Here is a 27,923-nt window from a genome sequence, read left to right on the forward strand (position 1 = left end):
AACAGGATGGGTAAGGCATGTGAAGCCTTGCTATACTAGGCTCAGTTGACTGAAGCTAGACCTGTTTAGCTTGAAGAAGGGTAGATCAAAGGGCACCATGACAGATACCTTCAAGGTCTTTGAAAATTTGTCATGGAAGGACAATTAGACTTAGGTTGCCTGGCCCCAGAGGGCGTAAACTGGACCCAATTGGTGGAAATTGCAGAAGGGCAGATTCTGGCTCAATTGAGAGGACAGCTTCCTAATGTTTAGAGCTGTCCAGTACCAAGGGAATAGGGTCTCTTGGTAGGTAGCGAGTTCTCAATTAATGGCGTTCTTCAAACACAACCTGGATGAGCACACATTAAGGATATTGTAGCAAGGTTTCCCATTCAGGTAGACTTGATGATTTGGTGACTTCACAAAATAAATACTTATGTGCCATGAGACGTGCATTTATGAAAATAACACTGAGTCATGTTACAGCTGTGTATTGTGGCATAACTGGTTCCCTGTATGGCCTGTGCCTTAGTCTAAGCTTTGGAGATGAGTGAGAAGTAGGACTAGCGCATCACCAGAGAGTAGAAGGCAACTGAGTACCCTAGGTGAATATGCAAAACCTTGCATCAGGAATTCTCAAGTCCAGAGGGTTTCCTGGGTTGCCAGCCCCTTCCTAAGCTTGAGTCCAGGCACCAGGAGCTCACCGAAAATTCTCTTCCCCCTTTCGCAATTAAAATGTCATTCTGATAATCACAGGTGCCACCCATTTACTGGAACAAAGTAAAATGAAAAAGGGGCAAGGGGAAGGGAGGGAGGATGCAGGACAAATCTAGAAAGAATTGTGAAATCTGCATTTTGTCCATAGCTTCTCTACCCCTCTCTTTCTGATGCTTCTCCCCAGGTGCCTTCATGCAGCTCTGAAGCTGCTCAGAACCTCTTGACTCGTCTCTCCTCTCCTCCCCAGATGATGTGCTGTGCTCTTGGCCTGCCATTAGCCACATTCTTCTATTAGAACCTCTCTCTTCTGGGTTATAGTGGAAGAGCAATAACCCTGGAGTTGCCTGGCTTTCTTTAATCTCCAGCTAAAATCCCCACCCTCTATCGGAATCCTTCCCCAACCTCTCTTAATTCTAGTGTCTTTTCTCTGTTAATTATTTCCTATTTATCCTGTGTATAGCTTACTTTGTGTATATTCATCTATATTTTGTCTTCCCCATGCTGCTTCTTCTTTTTTTTTTTTTGTGAGGCAATTGGAGTTAAGTGACTTGCCCAGAACCACACAACTAGTGAGTGTTATAGGTCTGAGGCCAGATTTGAATTCAGGTCCTCCTGACTCCAGAGCCAGTGCTCTATCCTCTGTGCCACCTAGCTGCCCCTTAATAAACGTTTATTGATTGAGCAGAGTGGGAAGACGAGCTCAAATCTCAGTTGTGACCTTTATAATTTGTGGGACCTTGGAAAAACCACTTCTTCTTTAGGCCTCTGTTTCCTCTTTTATAAAATAAGGGAGCTGGATTGGAGGGCCTCTGATGTGACTTTTTACCTCATTCTATAACTGCAAATGTAATTCTCATTCCACTGCAACAAGTGTCCAATTCATGTGCTTGGATGCCCGACTCTTCCCAAAGGGATTGCTTCCAGTATTGTTCCTTCATTCAGTTATTCATTTATTCCACAAGTATTTATTAAGTGCTTACTATGTACAGGGCACTGTGCTAGGAGATAAAAAGATGAATGCAACAATGTTTTTGTCCATAAGGAATTTTCTGTCTAGTAGGGGAGATACGACATGTTTTATACTAAAATTTGTGATCTAATGACATGAGAACCACAAAGTGCCGTAAGATTGGATGGATGAGAGATATTAATAGTTCCCATTTATATGATGCTATACAGTTTACCAAACACTTTCCTCTCAATTACAATGTGAAGTAAATGGTATAAGCACTAGCATTCTCTTTTTACAAATGAGGAAACTGAGACGCAGAGAAGTTTAAATGATTTAACCTAATGGGGCAACTGAGTAGCACAGTGGATAGAGTGCTGGGCCTGAAGGCAGAAAGACTCATTTTCCTGAGTTCAAATCTGGCCTCAGACACTCCCTAGCTGTGTGAGCTTGAGCAAGTCACTTAACCCTGTTTGCCTCAGTTTCCTCATCTTTAAAATGAGCTGGAGAAGGAAATGGCAAAACCACTCTTGTATCTTTGTCAAGAAAATCCCAAATGGGGTCATGAAGAGTTGGACACGACTGAAACAACTCAACAATGCTTACCTTCATGCATTCATATACGTAGGAATGGAAGAGTCTAGAATCAGGGGTGGGGAACCTGAGTCCTGGAGGCCACATGTGGCCCTCTAGGTCCTCAAGTGCAGCCCTTTGACTAAATCCAAACTTCACAGAACCAATCCCCTTAATAAAAGGATTTTTTACGTAAAGCTTGGACTCGGTTAAAAGGCTGAACTTGAGGACCTACAGGGCTACACGTGGCCTCAAGGCCGCAGGTTCCCCATCCCTGGTCTAGACTGAACCCTGGTCTCCTAAAGCCAAGCCTAGTACTCTTTTCATTGAACTAAGATGCCTCTCTAGAATAGAGATCTCTTTTTCCCCACATAGTCCAAGTTTGAGGACTTTACTAATCACGAATTCCTGTTCAATTCAATCCAAAACATTTATGAGTTAGCATCACATGCAAGTCATTGCACGAGGTTCCAGGAATACAAAGATAAACACAGAAAAGAATAGCCCTGGCCTGTGAGGATCTTGGTCTTCTGGGTTTAGGGGTGGGAGGAGACTATAAGTCTACCTAGAAAGTAAATATGAGGTTATTTTAGGAGGGAAAGAATAGCAACAACTGTGAAAATCAAGAAGTGCTTCCTGGAGAAGGTGCCTGAGCTGAACTTCAAAGAGCATAGGGATTCTGAGAGCCAAAAGTGAGGAGGGAGGGCATCCAGGCAGGGGTAGAGGGGATGACACTTCTCTGCACTCCTTCCTTATTCCACTAAGCTGTGCCTTCATTTTAATTTTCCCCCTATAGTTATCTTCAAGTAAGCCAGCCTGAGCTCTTGACATGAAGACTCTAGGCATAAGCTATGTGGGATTCATCAGGGCTGGGCTGGCTCTTTGCTGGAGTGCTACTTGTCGTGAATCTCTCCATCACCACATGGGATCAGAAACTGATTAATTTTATATTTATCCCAGCAGCTGTTTCAAGTGAGAATCTGCCAGACATTGATATGGATACAGTAAATCTCAGATGGCATCAGAAGAGCAGGGCAAATGGGGTCAAGACAGTTTCTGGGCCTGCCAGAGCCTCTGAGGGGACCTCAAATAGGGTGACCCATGGTCCCCTTGGGCAGGAAGGCTAGCTTCTGAGTCAAGTTGTCACTGGCTCCTCAGTCTTGATGATCTGATTCAGGCTTTTCTGAGATTATTTTTGCCAGGGGCATTGCTCCTTCTTAATAGAGTAAAGACTTCAGGAAATGCTCTGAGTGGGCAGCCAGGAGTCCTGGGTCTTAGTTCTGGTGCTGCCACTAAGTCACTGTATGAGTTAGGGGATACTAGGTGCCATTATACCTCTAGGTCTCTGGGTACCATTATACAATTGCAATCAGGAAGACCTGAGTTTTAATCCTGCCTCAAATACTTAGTTGCTGTATGACCTTAGGCAAGTCATTTAGTCTCTTTCAGCCTCAGTTTGTTCATCTGAAAAATGGGGATAATAGTAACCCCTAGCTCATAGAGTTGTCATGAGGATCAAACGAGATAATATATGTAAAGTGCCTTACAACCTTAAAGCATTGTGTAAATGCTTATTACTCTTCTTATCGTTATCATCATCATCATCATCATCGTCATTATTATTATTATTATTATTATTACTGCCTTAGAGTATATGAGTCTTCAGGGAGGACTAGCACCTCTGGTGTGAGGACTTGTTGAGCCCTTTTCAGGGTTGCTCATTCACCTTTGCTATCTATCTGGCACTCAAGTCTCACCTGTGGCTCCAAGATGCTGTACCATGGGCAGTGGCCACATGGAGGCACACTGTCTGCTGAGACGGGCTAAAGCAGGTTAGGAGTAACCAACTGACCACAAACTCACCGGTGAGTCTGTGAGTTCCAAGCACGTGAGGACTTCCCTCTGGTGGAACAGGCAGATGAGAACACTTTGTTCCAGTCGCCATGAAGGTGGCCGAAGCAGGCAGTTTGGAGCACTTAGAGCTTGGCCGGACATCAAAGACACCAAGGTCATCCACTGCATTCAGGGCCATCACCAGTCATCCTGACTTTTGTCTTGCCACTGGATTTTGATGACTCTGGAAGAGAAGACAGCTTTCTGTAGCTCTGCCTCACTTAAATCCAATTCACACAGTAATTAAAACATCACCCAGTGATGTCTTTGGTCCTCTTTGAAAAGGAGGACCAACAACAACAACAGTAACATATTATTACTCCCATCCCTCTGGGTCTCAGTGTCCTAGTATTTAAAAGAAGGAGGGCGGACAACATGATGTCTTCCAGCTCTCATGTCCTCGAATTCTGAAAATGTACCGAAGTTGTCCCAAAGACAATTATTTTCCTCTTTCATTAGCCATATTGGTTCTTTGGCTTGGTTCAGAAAACCCAGTATTTTATATTGTCCTCTTGGCTTCTCCTTCCTCCCCCTTTATTCCTTCCAACCCAATAATGTAGTTGTAACAAGATGTCGTCAGGAACCACAGGTTTAAAACAGGTTTCGACCTGGATGTAGTGAGAAATTGTGTTGCATAGATTAGAGTGGAACTAGATTACAGAAGATAATAAATACGAAGCTGACGGGTCTGGATTTAATTCTGTAGCTATTAAAAGATCTTTGAATAGAAGAATGAAAGGATTTTTTTTTCTTACAAAATAGTCAAATAGACAAGAACCGAATGAGCCTAGTCTGGGGTAATTTCTCATCATTGGTTGCCAACTCTTCTGTCCAATGAAGTCCAGTACCTTGACTCTTCCCTACTACCCACAGAAAGAAACAGATTAGCAGGTTCCACTCTTCTCTTCACTCTTTTCCCCACCTTCTTTCCCTACCCAGGGATCCTACTCTCCAAGTAACACATAAGGAAAGAACAGATATCCCTCATGCCAGCACGTAGGATACCAACCCAGAGTGGGAGAAATAAAAGGCCATTTGAGTAAAGACACAAGATCACCCCTAAATGTCCTACCTGCAAAATCATGCAGATTTTCTTCTCTGCGAAGCTTTCCCCAGCAAACTGGAAAAGGAAGTGCTGGTGAGATTACCAGCATCAGAAGAGTTTCCCATGGTGGTAGGTCTAGCTAGGGAGCTGTAATTGATAGGGCCCCTGACTGATGATTTTGGTGATGGGTGAGAAGCCCAGTAATCCCATAGCCCAGCCTGGTCATCCAGGGTGATTAGGAAGACCACTTTTGTTTTATCTCCAGGGAACTGTGGGTCGCAGCTCTATGGAGAAGTGGACCTAAGCCAGGGAGTTAGTTAATGACTCTGAGAAACCTCTACATAGGTCCATGCAGTGAAAAGGACACTGGTGTGAGTGGGGCAGGAATATAAAGATAATTGCCAACCAGCATGAGAATAGCCTGGAGCTGGATTCGATGGTTCTAAATCATGACTTTTGTACCTCCCTTCTCCTCTTCCTCTCTGCCCGAGACCCTTGACCAGAATGGGTCCCAGCATGTGGACCAGAGCTGAGTCTACCGATAGAACTTTAGTAGTCAGACCTTTCAAGAAACTGAGCAAACACAGAAGTTCAAACTCTCTACTTCAGCCAAGCAAAGATCTTTGTGGTCCCTTGCATAAGACTGACTTGCTTTGGCCTCTGTCCCTTTATTTCCCCTGCTTGGTATCCTGGGGATTTGGTCTCAACATCTTCTATCTTTTAAAACAATCTTAGTTCATACCTGAAATTTGCCCAACCCCCCTCCAAAAATAAATAATATCTTCCCTTCATAGCAAGGTGGGGTGTTTCTTTCCCAGCAAACCAAAGGTCCAATGCATCTTGGGAGAATTGTCTGTTTTCCCCCACCAGGGCTCCAATTAGATTAACAGCATTCACCTAGGTCTGCCTCTGGGCCTCCTTCCTCATCTCCTGAGCTGGTGAGAACTTCCTAGAGAATATTAGCACCCAATTTCTACATACTGTTGTCAGGAGTTATTAGTTAATAACATGTAAGTTGCTACCCGACAGGCTGTAGCCTGCTAATGACTGCCACATTTAGACATTGGGACAGTCTGTTAAATTCCTGCTGCTGCAGGTGGCAGTAAATATTTGTTGTGAGAGACAAAGCAGAGAAAGAAATTTCCCACGTGAACCTAACAGGAGTGAGGGCAACGAAAATAACTGGAATAGGGATTAAGGGGGACTGTGGCCTCTAAGAAGAGAGGCTCCCCTCCCACTTCAATCCCCCTGTACAACTCCCACTCAGCCACTAATGCTATTCTGCCCGGAGGCAGGCCCCAGGAATGGAGAAGATTACTTGCTGACATATCAGAGAAGTGATAAATCAAGACAAACTTTGTGGATTCTACATAGAGAAAAAGAGGAAGACTCCTAGATAGTCAGAGGCTGAAGGCACACTAGAAATTGGGTCCAAACTTCTCATTTTAAAAATGAGAAAGCTGACACCCAGAGAGGGCAAATAACTTGTCTGAGGTTACATGGCAGAATAGTGGCAGAGCAGAGATTAGAACCTTGTTCTTCTGAGTCTCGGCCCAGAGACATAGTGTCTACTTCGGTGGGAACAAAGAAATGAATAAAGGATAGTGTCACAGTTTCTGATCTCCAGGGGATGTCCTTTGAATTGTGCCTTTACTGTTAGTTGCTGCTACCAGGCAATTTGTAGTGCCTCTGGTTTGGATCTAGGCATTATATTTTTAAACACGAGCAACTCTAGAATGGAATAACCCCAAATATCACACCAGACAGAAATTTTTGTTTAAAAAAACAAATTAGGTAATTCAGAATAACTTAATTCAATTATCAAACAGTTGAATAAAGCAAACAAATCAAGAAGGAGTAAGGCGGTAGGAAAGAAACTTCTAAGTACCAGAGTGGTACACTCTTGTCTTTTCTTAACTGTGACAATTCTGCTTTGGCCCTCTTTCAGACTATTTTTAGCTATTCAAAGAAGCAAAAGTTTAGCATTTAAACAATATGTTCGTACTTCTTTGCTACTTTCATTAAGAACAACGAGGAGTGTGCATAGGGCAGAAGGGGAGTGGGGTGGCAGGGAAGAAGAGGAAGAGGAAGAGCACCCAGCCTGGGTGGAGGGCAAGAGAGGGTAGGAACAATACCATCTGAGTAGCTCACAGGAGCATGCGAGCAGCAGCATCAGGAAGAAAGGGTGTGTGTGGGGCGGAGGGTTTGACAGGCACTGGAATGGTGGTCCTGGCTGGGTTGTCTCAGTGATGGCCATGATGGACCTGGCCCAAGAGGGAGTGGCTGTTTTGGGGGTCACCCTCTTCGTCTTGCTGTGGTTCATGTATTTCATATCCATTATCTACATGCTTTTACATCTCACCAAGAAGACAACACACATCTATGCAACTAACTCCCTGGTATTACACTTCTGAAACCACTGCAAGGTATGAATCCTAACGTAATCAATGATTTAGAAACATACTTTAAATTGGATTATCTTAAATATAAAGTACTCCTTTGTGTATAAGATCATGATGATCTAGCCAGTGATGTATATAAAAACCTTCCTGGCAAATACCCAAATGTGGGTGTCAGACTGTTTATAGGTGACAAGAAGGTTAGAATTAATCCCAAAATTAATAATTTGATGCTAAGATATGAAGTTGCAAAATATGACCTTATATGAATTTGTGACAGTGGAATCAGAGTAATTACAGGCACACTTACTGACATGGTTAATCAAATAACAGAAAAAGTGGGTTTGGTTCATGATCTACCTTATGTTGAAGAGAGACATGGTTTTGCTACTACAGTAGAACGGGTATATTTTGGAATTTCATATGCAAGAGCCTAGATCTCAGCTAATATTATTGGGTTCAAATGTGTAGCAGGATCATTGTGTTTGATGAGGAAGGAAGTATTAGATCGAGCTAGGGGGCTTACAGCTTTTGCCAAGTACGTTGCTGAAGATTACTTTATGGTTAAAGTTACAGTCAACTGAGGTTGTAGGTTTGCAATGAATACCTAAGCTACAATGCAAAATTCTGAATCCCATTCAGTTTCTTAGATTCAATACAGAATGATCAAGTGGACCAAATTGCTCATTAATATGCTACCTGCAACAATAATTTGTGAACCAATTTCTGAGTGTTTTGTTGCCAGTTTAATTATTGGATGGACAACTTACCACATATTTTGATGGGACATCATGGTATTTTTCACATATCACTGTCTGGTCTGGTTTATATTTGACCATATCAACTCAGGGATATCCAGGGTGGTCTTCTATGTTTTGCAAAACTTGATTATGTAGTAGCTTGGTTCATACAAGAATCCCTTACTATCAGCATTGTGGGATCCTACTTCTATAAGCCAGTGAACAGCATACTTCAGAATACATTGTGGAGGCATGGCAGAGAAAGTCCTTGATATATAAACACAACTTTGTGACTGTGTTTAAGAAAATAAAAAGATTTGACAAACCCAAAGATCCAAAATTTTGGGACAGGAAATCACTATTTGGCAAAAATTACTGGGAAAACTAGAAAGCAATTTGGTAGAAACTAGGTATAGACCAACATCTCAAACTGTATAATGAGATAAGATCAAAATGGGCATATTATTTAGGCATAAAGGGTGATATCATAAGCAAATTAGGGGGAAATGGAATATTTTACCTGTCAGATATATGGATAAAGAAAGAATTTATGACCTAACAAGAGAAATAGAACATTACCAGATGTACAGTGGATAATTTTGATTACATCAAATTAAAAAGGTTTACATGCACACACGCACACACACACACACACACCAATGCAGCCAAGATTGAAAGAGAAGCAGGAAACTGGGGGAATTTTTTTTTGCAGCGAGTTTCACTGATAAAGGCCTTATTTCTTGAATATATAAGGAGTGGAGTAAAACTTGTAAGAATATGAATCATTCCCCAATTGATAAATGGTCAAAGGATATAAGCAGGCAGTTTTCAGAAGAAATCAAAGCCATCTACAGTTGTATGAAAAAAGGCTCTAAATCACTATTGATTAGAGAAATGAAAATGAAAACAACTCTGAGGTATCATCTCACACCTATCAGATTGGACAGAAAAGGAAAGACAAATGTTGGAAAGGATACAGATGATACAGGAACAATAAAGTACTGTTGGTGGGCTTGTGAACTGATCCAGCCATTCTGGAGATCAATTTGGAACTATGCCCAAAGGGCTATAAAACTGTGTATATGGTTTGACCCAGCAATACCACTATGAGGCCTATACCCCAAAAAAGATCAAAGGAAAAGGAAAAGGACCTATATGTACAAAAATATTTATAACAGCTCTTTTTGTGGTGGCAAAGAATTAGAAATTGAGGGGATATCCATCAATTGAGGAATGACTGAACAAGTTGTAGTATGTGATTATAATGGAATACTATTTGTACTATAAGAAATAATAAGTAGGATGCTTTCAAAAAAAACCTGGGAAGACTTACATGAAATGATGCAAAATGAAATGAGTAGAACCAAGAGAACATTGCACACAGCAACAGCAATATTGTACAATGATCAGCTGTGAATGTTTAACTATTCTTATCAATACAATGGTCCAAGACAATTTTGAAGGACTTACGATGAAAAATTCTTCTTTCCAGAGAAAGAACTGTTGGAGTATGAATGCAGTTCAAAGCACACTTTTAAAAAACTTTATCATTCTTGGGGTTTTTTTTTTTGGTTTGTGTTTTCTTTTGCAACATGGCTAATATGGAAAAGTTTTGCATGACTGTACATGTATAATCCATATCAAATTGCTTGCCTTCTCAAGGAGAAGGGAGGGGAGAAAGGGGGGAGAGAATTTGGAACTCAAAATTTTTAAAAATGAATGTTAAAAATTTTTGTTTACATGTAATTGAGGAAAATAAAATTAAAATTAAATGTAACCCCCTCAAATAAAGAAATGAATAAATAAATGAAAGAAAAAATAGAACAATGATGTTCTGAATTCACCCAGATTTATTCTTTCTTAGTTCTAAGAACATTCAACTTCTGCTCAGCTCTTCCCTTTTCTTCTAGAGAAACCTACAGCACAATCCCAGTTTTTCCTACTCTCCTTTGAGTTTTATATGAAGGCACATAATGCAATTGAGTGTACCTTAGCTTTTTTCAATTAGTCATACTCCTATATAATTTCTTTGGGATTGTAGGGCATTGGGATAGTAAGGCAGAGTTGTGAAACATATGACCTCCAGGCCTCATGCATCGCACCACACTCCCAAGTATGAACCAAATTATATTAAAATGAAGTTCCTATATGATTTCAATGTGTTGATGTACTAATAAAACAACAATATATACACATTTTGTATGTTGGTTTTCAAAGTTGTTATGTGGCCCACAGGGATCTTTACATATGGTCTAGCAGCACCCATATCTATTTGAGTTTGGTACCACTATTCTAAGAAACTAGATGATGGAAGGGAGTATAGATGTTACTCTCTCCAACATGAGAGATTCCCTTTACTACCACCATGAAGAGCAGCTGAGTCAAATGGCAACAAATGGTATGGGAACTTCCACTGGAATATTTTAGGGGGCAGCAAATAGTAGGGGAGGGAGGTGATCTATGTAGTAGGAAGCTGGGTGGAGCAATGGTGGATAGAGCATTGGAGCTGGAGTCAGAAAGATCTAATTTCAAATGTGGCCTCAGACAATGTATCATCTTGAGCAAGTCACATAAACTCTCTATGCCTCAGGTTCCTCATCTGTTAATGGGGATAATAATAGCACTTACCTCCCAAAATTATTGTGAGGATAATGTCTATGAGGTGGTCTGTAGACCTTAAGGTGCTTAAAACACTTTAAGGTTTGCAAACCACCTTACAAATATTGTCCTCACAATGTAAATGTAAATGATATCCTTACAATGTAAATGTAAATGTTAGCTATTGTGGTAGTGAGAGAGTGGAACCTAGGGTGGCCATGACCTTGGGGACTCAGATGTTTCATCTGTAAAATGAGGGCATGGTGGTGTTAGACGATCTTTAAAGTCCCTTCCAGTCGGAAAATTATGATCCTGTCATTGTGATGGGTGGGAGAAGGCTCAGCTGTTCACAGGTGTCTTTGTCAGTCAGAGATCATGGCTTATGCCAGAACCAGAATTCACACATAGTCCACACCAGAACTGAGGAAGTAATTGGCCCTAATGAGAGCTAGGGTCAGGTGGAGCTTAGTGCTGCCTATCAGAATTGTACCAGCCAAGCTTACTTCTGGTTTCCTGTCCCTGGATAAGGAGGCTTGTCAGTTGTACCCAGATAATGTTGGAATTAGCTTGTCGTGTCAAATGGTATGGTAGTGGTAGTGCTGACGCTGGAGGCACCATGCAATAGTGCTAGACAGTGTTGGCCAGATACTACATTAGGCCCTAAAAACCTTTTACTGTGAAGACCTATCAGCCTGAGAGTAGGTTGCTTAAACAAAAAGGAGAATATTAGGCCTAGCTAATGCCCCACTGGTATCTGGGAGGAGCATGAGAGGGAAGGGAGGATAGGGTCAACTTGGCAAGGAATGGGGCACTATGCTAACTAAACTCAGGGAGGGCAAGAGAATGGGAAGGCAATAGTCCTAACAAGGACCTCAACATTTCTCCTTCTCTGAGACTACTCCAGGGAGCACTTGGGCTTCTGGACTTAGGAATGTTTCCTCCTTTCTCATCTCTACGTTCTATTTTCCTTGGCTATCTTCAAGCCTCAGCTAAAGTCTCACCTTCTACATAAAGCCTTCCCCAGTCCTCTTTTATCTTAGTGCTTTCCCTCTGAAATTACCCTCAATTCATTCTGTCGGTATCTTGTTTGTACATGGATCTTTCCGTGTTGTCTCCCCCATTAGACTGTCAGAGCCTTGGGAGCAGGTACTGTTTTTTGCCTTTGAAGAGGGAGAGAGGGTGAGGTGCTATCTTTTTGTGACAGAGCAAGACAACCCTACGGAAACTTATTACCCAGTGTCTTTCCCCACTGTGTTTGTGTCCCACTCTGCGCAAAAGGTTGTATGTTGAGTAATGTGGTAAGCTGCTGAGGTTTTAGGGAAAGAGTATTCTAAGGAGTTAAGAAATGATGACTTTGTTACATAGTCAATGATGCCACAACTTGACCATGCCTTTTTAGCCCTCCTCTTTCTTCCATGCAGGTCTGAGGGGCAGGCAGCACCCCCGACTGTTGTGGGCCTCAGAGGAAGAAAGGTGGTACTTGTGCAGGTTGGGTTGCACTCTGGCTACAGCTGTGGCAAGGACAGACAGATGGTATAGGCCAGGGGTAGGATTTGTTCTGTGAAGTCTGGATTTAATCAAAAGGCTGCACTTGACCTAGAGGGCCACATGTGGCCTCGAGGCCACTATTTAAGGGAATCAGAGGGTAGGTAGAGGGCAGGTGGGTGTATATGGAAACTTGTCAGTAATTGATAGTAAGAGAGCATTTGGTAAAATTCTATGGACATGGTGGTGAGAGAATGTGTGGCAAGAGGGAGTGGAGTGTGTACTACCAGGGAAGATGAGGTAGAATGAGAGGCTTGGCATAGTATAAATGATGCTTACGGTATTGGTCCTGGCTCTGCTCATTGTCATGTGGGGGTGGGGCACAGATGTTTGAGTAAAGGGTTTGTGGCTAGTGCTGTTCCACAGTTCATAACCATAATTAAGGAAGGGAGCAGTTTTGAGAGCTCTAGTCACATTTAGCCTGGTGCCTCTCTGAATTGTATTAGTAGGATTCACTCCCAATGTCCCATCTCATGGGGTCATAGATTTAAATCTAGAAGGGACTTTAGCTGTCATTGAATCCAATCCCTTCATTTTACAGATGGGGAAACTGAGGCCCAGAGAATATAGCTAGCCCAAGGCTTCAGTTTCATTATCTATAAAATGAGGGGGTGTTGGTGTTGTTAGATGACCTCTGAAGTCCCTTGAAGATATAAAACTATGGACATGGTAGAGAGAGAATGTGTGGCAAGAGAGAGTGGAAATATCATTGTATTGGGTGGGAGAGTCAAAACTAAGTCTACCTGATCCCAAGTCTAATGCTTAGACTATACCACATCTCAAAAGAAGGGGGCTCAGTGCATGGATTGAATAAAATTAGTATGTTTCTATCTCATATCTGATTTTGAAAAGTAATTGTATTGATTTCTTTTATTTTATATTACCATCATTTCTGAATTTATCCCTCCTCACTCTCCTACTTGGTAAGTGATCCTTTGTAGAAAGAAAGGAAGGAAGGAAGGAAGGAAGGAAGGAAGGAAGGAAGAAAGAAATTAAAAGGAAAGACAAGAAGAAAAAGAACAGTTCTATAAAACTAACCAACACATCAAACAAGTCTGATACTATAGGCAATGTACCATACCCACAATGCCTCGCCTCTGCAAAAAATTGAAAGAAGATGCATCTTTTCATCTCTTCTTTAGGAACAAGCTTGGTCAATATAACTACAAAGTGTTCAGTTTTGTTTCTTTGGGAATCTTTTACTTGAAAGAAGCTAGATATTGTGAATTTAATGAGCATAGGTTAAACATAATTAGGCTAGTGAACATGATAATTATAAATTAAACGAGAACAGATTTCTTCATAGGGCAGGCATTCAATTCAATTTAAGAAGATTTCTGAGCACTTACTCTATAGAAGGAACTGTTCTAGAAAGACAGGCAGCGTGAGTGAAACAAAGGTGAGACAGACTGTCCCTATTCTTAAGGAACTCACAATCTAGCAAGGCAGGTGATACAAGTACACAAAATAACTTCAATACATAGAATGTGATAAGTACTTTAAGAGAAGCATAAAATGCTGAGTGGTTCCAAGGATGGGAGAGATTACATCTAATTAAGGGAGATCAGGAGAGGCTTCATGAAGGAGGTGATATTTAGGATGGCCCTTGAAGGTAAGATTTAGATAATAGACTTGGGGGAAGGGCAATCTTGGTAGTGGGAACAGCACAAGCAAAAGTGAGGAAGTAGGAAACCCAAGAATATTCAAAGAATATCTTGTGATCCATCTGGGTTAGTTCGTAGAATATATGTAGGGGAGTGGTGGGCAATACTTCACAATACTGTGATCTCATGATCCGGGATTCCCTTCAATGATAAAGTTCAGAACCCACCCCATGCCTTCTCGATCTTGTATGACTTTTGTCGATGCTGGCCAACAAATCTTCTATAAAGGTTCAACGCAGGGTCTAGTGACTCCTTCTAGGTCTTTAACATGACACGAACACCAAGGCAACATATTTAAAGACCACATAGCTAGTAAATGTCAGTGCCATATTCAAAACCAAGCCTTCCAGACTTTTTTCAGTATAACACATTCCCTCCTGAAATACAGATGGTAAGGTGCTTTGGGGCTCTATTGTACTGAGCCTTGAATGTCAGTCTAAAGAATTTTGGCTCCATTTGGTAGGCATCAGGGAACTATGAAAGAATTTTTATTAAAGGAATCATTTAATTTAGGAAGATTAACATAGCAATGGTGTGTCAAATAAATTTGATTGTCTTTTTGCTTTTTTTCATAACCCCAGTGCTTAACACTGTACCTGGTATGTTTTGTTGTTGTTTAGTCAATTAGTTGTGTCCAACTCTTCATGGCCCCACTTTGGGTTTTCTTGGCAAAGATACTAGAATGATTTGTCATTTCCTTCTCCAGTTCATTTTACAGATGAGGAAACTGAGGCAAACAGGGTTAAGTGACTTGCCCAGGGTTACCTAACTAGGAAGCATCTGAGGTCAGATTTGAATTCAGGTCCTCCAGATTTCAGGCCTGGCACTCTATCCACTGCGCCAGTTAGCTGCCCACCTGGCACATAGTAGGCACTTAATAAATGCTTATTAAATTGAATTGATTGGGTTGGGGAATGGGAGACTCAAGGCAGGGAGTCCAGTTAAAAGCCTCTTCTAAATGTTGAGTCAGAATTTCAGAGGTAGACAAAGACCTGAGCTATCATCTAAATTCTAGACTAGACGAGATCTCTTGTATTTGATCTGAAGGAAAAGATAGTAAGGACCAGAACCCTATCAGAAAGGAGCTGGGTGCAAGAGACATTACACAGATAGAGTTGACAGGGCTCAGCAACTAATTGGGTGTAGAGGAGAGACACCGATCATAGTTGATTCTGATTTATAGGACTGGTAGGAGGTAAGTATTGTGAACAGAAATAAGGACTCAGAAGTCTAGGAAGTCACATTAGTGCAAGGGAAAGGACACCATCTTGTTTGGGAATCAGAGGAGCTCAGTTCAAATTCCTACTCTGTTACTTTACTAGCTGTGTGACCTTGGGTGAGTCTCTTCTCCTCTCTGGGCCTAGGCCTCCTCACTTGTAAAATGAAGAGATTGGATGAGATGGCTCGGAAGGTGCCTTCCAGCTCTGTGATCCTATGACTAGACGGGGAGTTCAGGCTGTAGTAGAGAGAGCTGGCCCTCTCCACTGAAGAGCAGGAGTTGGGGAAAAGATCTGGGCTAGAGATTTAGATTTCTTCACAGAAAGAATAGTTGAAATCAAAATGAGTAGAATTAGAAGTACATGCACAAACGTACACAGACTTATTAACAACAACACTTGTGAACACTTATAATGAAACATCATGGCAAAGGATAGAAGGCCATACTAACCAAGGTCTTGAGTGCTTGGAGAATGTAGAGTGAGTGGTTGGTGAGATGAAGTCAATCTTGGATTGCTTCCTGGAAGAGGAGGGACGTTTGGGAGCTGGATCATAGATTTAGAGCTGGAAGAGACCTCAGAAGCCATCTAGTCTAACCCCCTCATCTTATAGTTAAAGAAGCTGAGGCACACTGACGTGACGTTAAGTGATTTGCCCAGCATCACACAATCAATAAGTGTCTGAGGATGGATTTGAACTCAGGTCTTCCTGACTCCAAGTCCAGTGCTCTATCCACTAAACCATGTTGCTTTTCCAAGGTCAGGGAGATTTAAAAGTCTTCACTACCCCAGACCGGCCTGGTATGGCCAGTGAGAGCTGTAGTAGCTTGAGGTGCCCCTCCGTCTTGTTCTAGCTGCTGTGAGTAATCCGCCCTACTTCTTTCCCCACAGTGAGGACGTGTGCAAACGTGGCTTCACTGTTATCATCGACATGAGGGGCTCCAAGTGGGACCTCATCAAGCCCCTGCTGAAGACACTGCAGGAGGCCTTCCCTGCAGAGATCCATGTGGCCCTTATCATCAAACCCGACAACTTCTGGCAGAAGCAGAAAACCAACTTTGGCAGCTCCAAATTCATCTTTGAGGTGAGAAGTTGTTTCTCTCGTAGTGTTTATGGTTTTTCTTGTCCTTTCCATAGCACCTTGGCCCCAATTCTACTTGACCTCTTTCCTTCTCATCAGTCCTTTAAATCTCTCTCTCTCTCTCTCTCTCTCTCTCCTTCCTTTCTTCCTGCCTTTCTTTCTCTTTTCCATCTTTCCTTTCTCTTCCTTCCTTCCTTCCTTTCTTTCTCCCTTCCCCCTACCCTCCCTTTCTCCCTTCCTCCTACCCTCCCTTTCTCCCTCCCTCCCTTCTACACACCCCTTCCCCTTTAACAAAGAAGTATACTCATAAAAACCAAACCAACATCTTAACTCTATCTAATGATGCATACCACATTCTAAACCCAAAGTCCACCATCTCTCTGCTGAAAAGAGAAAGTTTCACTTTCATGCCTCTGGATTCAAGATCAATTACCACCCTGATCTGAATTCTGATGCCTTTTAATGTTGTTTTCCCTCACATTTCTGTGGCCATTGTGTCATTTTTTTTTCCTTTAGTCTTCTTACATGAATTACAACATACAAAGGTTTTGTAGAAAGAGTCCCTAGCTCAGTGGGGAGGAGCTAGGCATAATAATAACAGCTCATGTTTACATACAGCTTTTAAGGTTTGAAAATGACTTATTATATTACCTCATTAGATCTTCACAATAACCCTGTGAGGGAAGGTGCTATTTTTTCTGTTTTTTGAAGGAGGAAACCGAGGCTCAGAAACCAAGGCAAATAGTTACTTGCCCAGGATCACTCAACTAGTTAAGAGTCAGAGGTGGGATTTGAACCCAGGTCTTCCAGTAGTACTCTGTGTACTATAGACAGTGTTGGGGGGGGGGGACTTCAAGAGTCAAAATTTTGTCTAAAGATAACTATCCCCAGAGGGCTCATGACTCCCTTGCTGTCGGCCCTGAGGATTTTGAATGAATGCCATGCCGACTTAAGTCAATTTATCAAGCGTTTATTCCACCTCTAACTCTGGGACATTCCCTTTTCTCAGAATTCTGGGTCTTAGACTCCTCTTGACCTTCCTCTCTCACCAGTGGGTAGAGGAGCTTTCACGTACATTTTCTTTTCAAAAGGCTCTGAGAACTGCTATTAATCTGTCAGCAGCTTTCCATCCTCCAAGGGCAGTAAGAAAATGTGAACTGTGCTCTCCGCTGCTGAGGCTGACTCTGGTGGGATGATGGCTGTTGTCTCTAGGTGTAACTAAAACAATGGGTTATGTGACTTCATGCAGAAATCATTGAGCCCCCTTCCCATAGCCCCCAATCAATCACCTTAGGTAAAACATGGGAGCCCTGAAGGAGACTTCTGTCCTAACCTCCCCGCTCCTTCCAGCTTGTACAAACAAGATCTATGGCATTAGACTGGAATTTATGAGCTAAAAACACTGGAGATGACCTTTCTGGTAAATCATGAAACTTAATAAAAAGGTTTAACTACCTGGCCTTTCCTTAGGGCAAGCCTGTCCTAGACTCTCAAGGAAGACTACCTGGCAACCTCCCACTCAGGAAAGGAGAAAATGCTGCAGGAGGGCGAAAAATCAATCAACCAACAAACCAGTCAATCAACAAGCCTTTACTAAGCCCTTTGGGCAGGTGCTGGGCGTCGTTGGTGTTGTGTTGAGTCATTTCAGTTGTGTCCAACTCTTTGGGGGCTTTCTTAGCATACCAAGTCAAAAATGAAATAGTGCCTGCTCTCAAGGAGCTGACATTCCATTGGGGAAAACAGATCCTTAGAAAACATTAGCACATGTTTAAAAAATACAGAACAAGCAGAATCTTTAAGTGTTGAGGGTATATGAAGCAAAGGGTTACTTAATACTTCTATAGGTCAAGGATCTATGATTTCCTTAGCAAAGGATAGTCCTTCTACTGATGCAGGTAGCAACCCTTCTATGCCTTAGCAGTTGGTTTAGTCTAGTGCAGGGGTGGGGAACCTGCGGCTTCAAGGCCATATGTGGCCCTCTAGGTCCTCAAGTACGGCCCTTTGATCGAATCCAAACTTGTTCTGAGAAATTTAGATTTGGTCAAAGGGCCGTACTTGAGGACCTAGAGGGCCATATGGGGCCTTGAGGGCATAGGTTCCCCATTGCTGGTCTAGTGCCTTGGACTGGCAGAGTATTTCATCAGGTGGTAGCCAACCCTTTGAGTATTCTTCCCTTTGATTCCCTAGACCCATCCTCATGGTGAAAGACACACAGTCCATTTATTTGGAACCTTTCTGAGCTTGGTGGGACCAACCAGGATTTGTATTCCACCATCATATCCTTCAAGAAACCAAAATTACATCCATGCCCCGGTGAGATATTAGGGAAGTCTTTGGTAGATGTATTTAATATGGAGTTGTCAGCTGATACAGATTTAACTATGGAAGGCAGTCTTGAAAAGGTGTAATGAGAGTTAGGCTAACAGATCACAGCAACTGGTCACAAGCCTTTGTTGTGTCGCTGCTGAATAAAAAAAAATCAGCGAATAGTTATATAAGGCTTTAAAAGTTTGCAATGATGCTTTGTATATGCTATCTCCCTTGAATTTCCTTTGAAGGAAGTTAAACAAGAATCTATGTAAAGCACTTTGCATACCTTAAAGAACCATACACTTTAAAATATATATTTTTATTTCATTAAATATTTCCCAATTACATTTTAAAACATTTTTAGCATTCATTTTTTAAAATTTTGAGTTCCAAATTGTCTCCCTCTCTCCTGCCCCTCCCTCACCCCTTGAGAAGGCAAACAATACAATATTGATTATACATATGAAGTCATGTTATACATATTTCCATATTAGCCACGTTGTAAAAGAAAACACACAATAGAAAGATAAAGACAAGAAAAAAAAATAAGAAAAATAAATAAAGTGGAAAAATATGCTTCAATCTGCACTCAGAGTTCATCACTTCTCCCTCTGTAGGGGAATAGCATTTTTCACCATGAGTTCTTTGGAATTGTCTTGGATCATTTTCTTGATCAGAATAGGTAAGTCTTTCACAGTTGATCATCACTGTACAATGTTCTCCTGAGAACCATATACTTTCACATATAACATTAGTATTAAGTATAATAGAAGGAAGTCTGGTATAATGGATAGGGAGCCAGTCTCAATGTTAGTAAGATCTGGGTGAAATTCCTGCCTCTAACATATACTAGCTATGTGAGCCTGGATGAGTCACTTAATCTCCTCAAGCCCTAGGCGACTCTGCATAAGACTATGAGTTTCAGAACCTTATTCGCTTACATCGGTCAATCAACAAGTAAGGTGAAAATGTGGTCCCTGACATCAAAGAGCTCACATTCCAACGGACTAGAACGGTGTCTGCTTGTCCAGACCCCCCCATTCCAATAAAATCATAGCTTTGGTCCCAAAAAAAACAAGCCCTGCTTATGCCCTTATTTTATGGATTAGGAAACTGAAGCATAGAGTTCACGGGATTTGCCCATGTGATACAGCTAAGAAATTTTAGAGGTAGGATTGAACACAGGTTTTCTTGATTTCCATTCCAGCACTCTAGCCATCTCTCAGCAACACCTGTGCTGGGGTGGGCGGAGGGTTTATAAAGGTGATTAAGACAATGCTGCTGACCTCAATTAATTAAAAAAAAATATTGAGTACCTACTAAGTGCCAGGCACTGTGCTGGTGCTGAAAATACCCAAAGATTGAAACAATCCAAACTCTTCTAAAGTTTACAATCAATCAGAGGAGACATAAGTATATACAGAGTAAAGAGAAACTAAATACCAAGTTGAGAAATACGAGGTAGTTAGTGAAGGAGGGAACAAAATGCTTTGGGGTCAAGAAAGTCTTCATGTTAAAAGTAAGACACTACCTGTGTGACCTTGGCTGTTATCTCATACGGAGATAATACAGGTATACAAGGAGTATAATACAAAATGAAAATGATAAATGTCTAGGAAAGCAATGAACAAAGTGTTATTGGTATACTTGGGGGGGGGCAGAGATCGTTTCTGATCCTCTGGTGACCAATCTCTGTTGTTGTTCAGTCATGGGCAATGTCTGACTCTTTATGACCCCATCTGGGGTTTTCTTGGCAAAGATACTGAGTAGTTTGCCATTTCCTTCTACGGGTTATTTTACAGATGAGGAAACTGAGGCAAACCAGTTTAAATGACTTGCCCAGGGTCATACAGCTAAGCAAGTAAATGTCTGAGGACAGATTTGAACTCAGGTCTTCCTAACTTCAGGCCCAGGGCTCCATCCACTGTGCCACCTAGCTGTCCCATCCAATCCCTGTGATGTAATAAACAGCAGGAGAGTAGTTGCAATATTAAGGATTCAAGCTACTGATGCAATCTTCGGGAGTATCTTTAGTAACTATTTCCTTTGCTGTGGGGAGGAGGAGCAGCCTGGAGCTTCACTGAAGCAGGGAAGGAAGGAGTGGGAGTACAGCCCCCGGCTCAGCATGCAGGGCATTTACAGGGCTGTTTGAAACTTTCTGTCTCAGGATGCCTGGTTCTCATGGGGAGAGGGTGACCGCCAGTCTGCACCCAGACAACCTGAGACCTGCAGACAGGTTCTCTAAGAAAAGCAGGCCTTTGTGGATTTCAGTCACTGGTTCTAGTCACAGTATCACTTTGCCTCTTGCAAACAGAAGGAAAACAGAAAAGAGGCAATAGAGGTCAGGGGCATCTGATTTCCCAGGGTGGGGATCTCATAGATTAGGAGGGATGTAGAGAAGGTGTGCGCTGCCCTGAGGCAGAGGGATGGATGATTTGATTTCTGGAATCATCTAGTTCAAGTAGCTATGATTTCCTTGAATCTACTTCACTTTATTTAGATGTTCATATTAAATTGGGCCAGTAAATCTGGAGTTTAATAAAAATCAGTAAGGAAGAATTAGATTTAGAGATGGAAGGTATGTTTGAGGTTATATAGTTCAACTTTCAGGGGCAACTAGGTCTCTCAGTGGATAGAGTGATAGGCATAAAGTCAGGAAGACTCATCTTCCTGAGTTCGAATCTGGGATCAGACACTTGCTAGCTATGTGACCCTGGGCAAGTCACTTAACCCTGTTTGTGTCAGTTTCCTCATGTGTAAAATGAGCTGGAGAAAGGAATGGCAAACCATTCCAGTATCTCTGCCAAGAAAACCCCAAATATGGGACCACAAGGAGTTGGATATAACTGTCCATGACTGGACAACAGTCCAACCTCCACATTTTATAGTTGAGGAAACGGAGGCACTAATAAATTAAGTGATTTGTCCAAGGTCACATGAGTATTGAATGGCAGAGCCAGAATTTGAATTCACTTCTGAGGAACTACAAATCCAGCTTTCTCTCTACGTTGGCCCTGGAGCTGGGCTTATCCACATTTCTGCTCTTCTTAATAGAAGCCTCACTGTTTTGGCCCGATGAGGGGAGGGGAGAGGGATGGGGGAGGGATATATTCAAACTTGTTAAGATACAATTAGATTGAGAACTTTGGAATTTGTCTGCTAGTCTCTCTCAACATCCCAAGTGACTTTTCAGATGACCCTCTGTCTACTCTGTATATCTCCTATACCTTCCTGGTTATTTACACATTGTCTCCCCCATTAGAATGTAGGCTCCTTGAAGGCAGAGCTGATTTCCTTTTTGTTTTCATTTCTTTGTGTCCCCAGTGCTTAGCACAGAGCCTGGCACTTAACACTTGATAAAATGCTTGTTGATTGACTGACCTAAAGAGAATTGACTGTATTTGGCTTTGGGACCAAGAAGTCCCCACAATCCCCCGATGGCATCTTCCTTTCTAGTCAAAAGATGAATATAGATTGAGATCCTCTTGGCCCTTTTTGCTTGTTTCTTTTGTTTCTTTCTTCTTTTTTTATATATCCCATTTTTAAATAATATTTTATTTTTCCCAGTTACATGTGAAGACAATTTTTATAAGATTTTGAGTTCCAAATTTTTCTCTTCTCTCTCCTCTTCCAAAAATGGTAGGCAGTTTGACATAGGTTATACATGTGCTATCATGTAAAACACACTTCCATTTTAGTCACAGTTGTGAAAGGAGAAACAGATCAAAAAGAAAAAAAAAACAGAAAAAGAATGAAGTGAAAAAAAGTGTGCTTCTGTCTGCATTCAGAGTCCATCAGTTCTTTATCTGGATGTGGATATAGATCCCATTTTAGAGGTAAGAGTGTAAACCAGTGGACTTGGAATCTTGGAGGCCTGGTTGTAATCCCATTCCAGACACTTCTTAGCTGTGTGACCCCAGGTAATTAATTCAACCATTTGGGGCCTCAGTTTTCTTATTTGCAAAATGAATATTATAATAGCGCCCACTTGGTGGGAGTGCTGCGAGGACCAGTCACCAAACACAAAATTCTTACTATTTGCCAAGAACTGTGCTGGGGATTCTGAGAAAGGGAAACACATGCACATAGACACCACACACACATTCATGTCCGCACACCATACATGTACACACATCCACACTCACCATCCACACACATCCACACTGCACACATACACACACATACACACAGAGTCCTTATTCTTAAGGAGCACACAAGTGAGATGATGTACATGTAGCCCTTCGCAAACCTTGAGGCGCTATCTAAACGTGAATTGTTCTTACGACTGTCTTTGCCTCGTCTCTCCTCCCCTTGGCTCTTGCATCGGTCTGTCTATATCATTCTGCCTCTCTCTCTCCGCATGTCTCCAGACAAGCATGGTGTCAGTGGAAGGTCTGGCCAAGCTGGTGGACCCCTCCCAGCTGACAGAGGAATTTGAAGGCTCCCTAGATTACAACCATGATGAGTGGATAGACCTCCGGGTCTCTCTGGAGGAGTTCTTCAACAGCGCTGTTCATCTGCTGTCCCGCCTTGAGGACCTTCAGGAGATGTTGGCCCGCAAGGAGTTCCCGGTGGATGTGGAAGGCTCTCGGCGGCTTATTGATGAACACACGCAGCTCAAGAAGAAGGTGCTGAAGGCCCCTGTGGAGGAGTTGGACAGGGAAGGGCAGCGGCTGCTTCAGCGCATTCGCTGCAGTGATGGCTTCTCTGGACGCAACTGCATCCCAGGCAGCGCTGACTTCCAGAGCCTCGTCCCCAAGATCACCAGCCTCCTGGACAAATTGCACTCCACCCGGCAGCACCTGCACCAGATGTGGCATGTGCGCAAACTCAAACTGGACCAGTGCTTCCAGCTACGGCTCTTTGAGCAGGATGCTGAGAAGGTAAGGAGAGAGATGGGGAGAAGTGGCCATGGCAGGGTGGCCACGTGCACTCGTGATAGCTTTGCTGCTAAGGAAGCATTGCTTTCTTGTGATTCGACTTTGCCGCAAAGAGTCTTTGAAATTTCCGTGCTGCTCCTAATTCATTGAGATGTTTTTATATACACGTTGCCAATATGACTCTCCTCTCAATAATGATTCTTTCTGTTTTATAGATGAGAAAATTAAAACTCAGAGATGCTACAACACTGGACTTGGGCGGGGGGGGGGGGGGGGGGTCAGGAAGACCTGAGTTTGAATCCTACCTCAAACACTTAATCCTGCTTACTCTGGAAAAGTAATACCTCAATAATAGCCCCTATATCACAGGATTATGTGGATCAAATGAGGTGTGTGCATATATAAATATGTATACATACATATATATACATATATGTATGCATGCATGCATGTATATTATATATTAATGTATAATGCTATTATTAGTATTAATTATTACTGACCCACAACAGAATTATCATGAAGGCAAGGCTACAATTCAGGTCTCTTTTATCCCAGCAAACAGCTCATTCCTCAAGAGCAGTGTTTTTCTTTTTTTTTTTTCTCTCTAATAGTATTTTTTTCCAGTTACATGTAAAGATAGTTTTAAACATTCATTTTTGTAAGATTTTGAGTTCCAAATTTTTCTCACTCCCCCATCCCCAAGACAACAAGCACTCTGACATAGGTTATGCGTGTACAATCATGTTAAACATATTTCCACATTAGTCATGTTGTGAAAGAAGAATCAAAACAAAAGGGGAAATCCACAAGAAAGAAAAAATAACCAAAAAAAGTGAAAATAATATACTTCAATCTACATTCAGATTCCACAGTTTTTTTTTTTCCCCTCTGAATGTAGACAGCATTTTCCATTGTGAGTCTTTTGGAATTGTCTTGGATCATTGTGTTGCTGAGAAGAGCTAAGTCTATCATAGCTGATCATCACACGATGTTGCTATTACTGTGTACAACATTCTCTTGGTTCTGAAGTGCAGTGTTTTTCAACCCAGATTATACTATGGACCATTGGTTCTCAAAGTATCATTAAGGGAGTGGGGGGAGGTTTCTGAGACCCTTTCAAGGGGTCTGTGATGTCAACATTATTCTCACAATAATGCTAATATGCTCTAATTTCTAATACAGTAAGTTTTGCTAGATATAATCCACATAAACAAAAAGTCTTTGGAGGATCCTCAAAGAATTTTTAGGAGTGTAAAGGGATCTTAAGATTAAAAAAAATTTGAGAACCATTGCTATAGATTGTTAAATATCTAAAAATTATCTGCCATAGGGGATGGAAACCAGGACCCAGGGAGGAGGAGGAGAAGGAGGAGGAGGAGGATGACGATGTTGAGAATGAGAGGAACAGGATATAGAGAGGAGGATAAGATTTTTGAGCTTATAAGTTTTTAATTATTAAGAACTTTATGTTAATAAAAGTTTTATAAACTGGTAAAAATTTGCTTTGGGCCCAGGCTAGCTTAAAGATTGGTAATTGGGAGAATGCTTTGCAGCACCATGGACAAACGATGACTCAGTCCTTCCCTTCATCTTCTCTTGTGCTACCCTTTGATGTAATCTTATTACTTTTTGGTTTGTAGGTTCAGCCTTTAAAAGGGAGTTTTGCCCCCATCCTCACCCCCCTACATACTTTTCCTAAATTGTAATATACTGCTTCCAGTTGGCAGTAGATCTAAATCATGGTCATTTTCCCACTACTTTTTAAAAATCAAAACTAAAATAAACATTAAATAGCATGCAATTCTTATAAAACTAAGGCTGAAAAACTGAAATGCATAGGTATTTTTTCACTAATTCCATAGTGGTGAGTGAATTACTAAGATTTACAATAAGCCTTTCAACTTTTTACATTAAAGGAAAAACTTTTAATATATATTCCCCTTTTGCTGAAATCACTTGTTTTCCGTGATTTGACATTTTCCTTGCAAGATTTAATGTATATTCTTTATTTTTTCATCATGAAACTACTCATTATTGAATATTACATCTACCTTTGATGAAAGTCTATTTTTCCAAGTCTAGAAACTATATCCAATAGGATTTCAATAAGTTTTAAATCAGGTAAGCTAATTAAAGGCCATTGATGTAAACTTATCTTTATTTCTTGGATAAATTTCTCAACCTTTTGTGATATATGTGATGGTACAAGGCTGTTGTTAGTTGCAGTATTACACCTCCATTTGTGAATTTCTATAATTCCAGAATAATCCTGCTTTTAAGTATATTAATATATTTATCAGAGTTTATCATTCCCTCAATGGGACAAGACTTATAGGTTGGTTGGAAGTTAAAAAAAATCCTCAAAACTATTTTTGTGTGGATATTTTTTAATCTAATGGAGAAGAAACTCATATTGGATAGTCTCACATGGACTTTTAACAGTGGCCTTGAATGAAAACCTGAGTTTCATTGGTAAAAATAACCTTTTCCCAATCTCCAGTGCTCCAGTTTTGTATTCTTTTGTCCACAAAGAGCACTTTTCTTCATAGCAACAGTTGGCAACTTTACAAAAAATTGATCTCACTGTTATTGTAACACCAAGACACTGCCTCTGCTTTATGGAGGAATCAATAGCACTGTCCTGCTGTCAGATCCTTCTGATGGCCTTTGCTTTTTTTTTTTTTTCCTGAGGATTAATTGGGTTATTGCATGGTAATAGTTTGCAAGTTCTTTCCACTATCTTTCATTTTTGACTGCACTTCCTTTATGCTTTGGAGAAACTGATCTTGTCTCACTTTGGGCTTGAATGATCTTTCAAATGCTTGTCTTCCCCACACCAACAGACACTGCAATATCTCTAATAGTCCTTGAAGTGTGCTCTTTAGTAGCTTCAACTTTTGCACATTCCCTTGCAGGAATATTTTTTCTCAAAGTTCACACAATTAAAATACAACAAAAGAGAGCTCTGAAATCTGTGAGCATGGCAAAAATTCCATCACTCCACTCCACTAATAGAAAACTAACTAAACATGGGAAAACCGGCTCAATCTAGTTTCATCTGGTCAAAGTCAGACTTCCCAGTCAGCCTGGTGTCAGTTGAAGCACACACACACACACACACACACACACTCATTGTCAAAATAAAACATTATAAAAATTATTTCTTGTCTCAAGTAATTATTACTCATATAAACTTCCTCCTATTTAAATACTGTGCTCAGGTTTTGAATAAACTTTTAAAAAATAATTCATCCTGAATTCTTAGCTTATCCTTAAATGTACATGTGTGGAAAAGCATCAGTGCCCTGGATGGCTTTCATCAGCTAGTGGTGGCTTTGCTTTCACTAATGAAAGGGGATCCTTTCTATGAATGTTTTTTTTCTTCCCTAATTAGAGAGATAAGTGCAGTATTTTTCCCCATTTCTAACATTCCATTCCTTGAGTTTTTCTCCATCACATTCTGGTGCCTCCTACTGGGAACCCTTTCTCTAGGGACAGGGGATTGAGCTCAGTTTTCAAAGAGCAGATATATGACTTGGAGTCAAATTCCTGGGGCATGGCCTTGTTTCCCAGATCCCTTCTTTTGATATCCTCCATGTGCAGACTGCAGGGCAGGGGTCAGAACCTTACCACAAACCTACACAGAGACACCTGTGGACAATATGGACATTCCAGATGAGCTCCTGACTGCCTCTCTCTGAGGCTCAGCAGCTATACAGAACAAATGTAGTTGAAGAACTACATACCATCAAAGTGAAGGGTTTATAAGCTGCTCAGAGCAGCATGGTATAGTAGATAGAATAGTGCCTCTGGAGTCAGACAACCTGCTTGTAATGCTTACTACTTATGTGAGAGTAGAAAAATACCTTAATCTCCATGGACCTCATTTTCTTTATCTGTTAAACAGGTATTGGATTAGAATCAGGGGTGGGGATCCTGCGACCTCAAGGCCACACGTGGTCCTCTAGGTCCTCAAGTGCAGCCCTTTGACTGAACCCAAACTTCACAGAACAAATCCCCTTAATAAAAAGATTTGTTCTGTAAAACTTGGACTCGGTCAAAAGGCCGCACCTGAGGACCTAGAAGGCCAGTATGTCCTCAAGGCCTCATGTTCCCCAGCCCTAGATTAGATCAAGGTCTACTAGATTTCAGGGGGTCCATGAACTTGGATGAGAAACATTTTATCTTTATTTTTGCTAACCTCCAGTGGAAATTTATCATCTCTTTAAAGTATTTAAAAACATTATCCTGAGAAGGGGTCCATAGGTTTCATCATACTGACAAAGGGGTGCACGACACATTAAAGGTTAAGAACGCCTGGACTAGCTCT

At 41.4% G+C, this 27,923-nt stretch overlaps 1 protein-coding gene and 1 pseudogene across 1 annotated transcript in view; both read left to right on the forward strand.

Annotated features, from left to right (window-relative positions):
- The window catches only part of KALRN (kalirin RhoGEF kinase), a 966,578-nt gene that overhangs the window by 330,554 nt on the left and 608,101 nt on the right, over positions 1-27,923 (forward strand). Inside the window, exons 4-5 of the mRNA XM_027845153.1 lie at positions 16,211-16,403; positions 23,081-23,593. Of these exons, the coding sequence (XP_027700954.1) occupies positions 16,211-16,403; positions 23,081-23,593 (706 nt within the window). The remainder of the gene's footprint in view (positions 1-16,210; positions 16,404-23,080; positions 23,594-27,923) is intronic.
- Positions 7,406-8,574, forward strand: LOC114030347 (annotated as a pseudogene).

Source organism: Vombatus ursinus, unplaced genomic scaffold, assembly GCF_900497805.2.
Source record: "Vombatus ursinus unplaced genomic scaffold, bare-nosed wombat genome assembly UNPS02014959.1, whole genome shotgun sequence".
In the NCBI taxonomy this organism is placed as follows: domain Eukaryota; kingdom Metazoa; phylum Chordata; class Mammalia; order Diprotodontia; family Vombatidae; genus Vombatus; species Vombatus ursinus.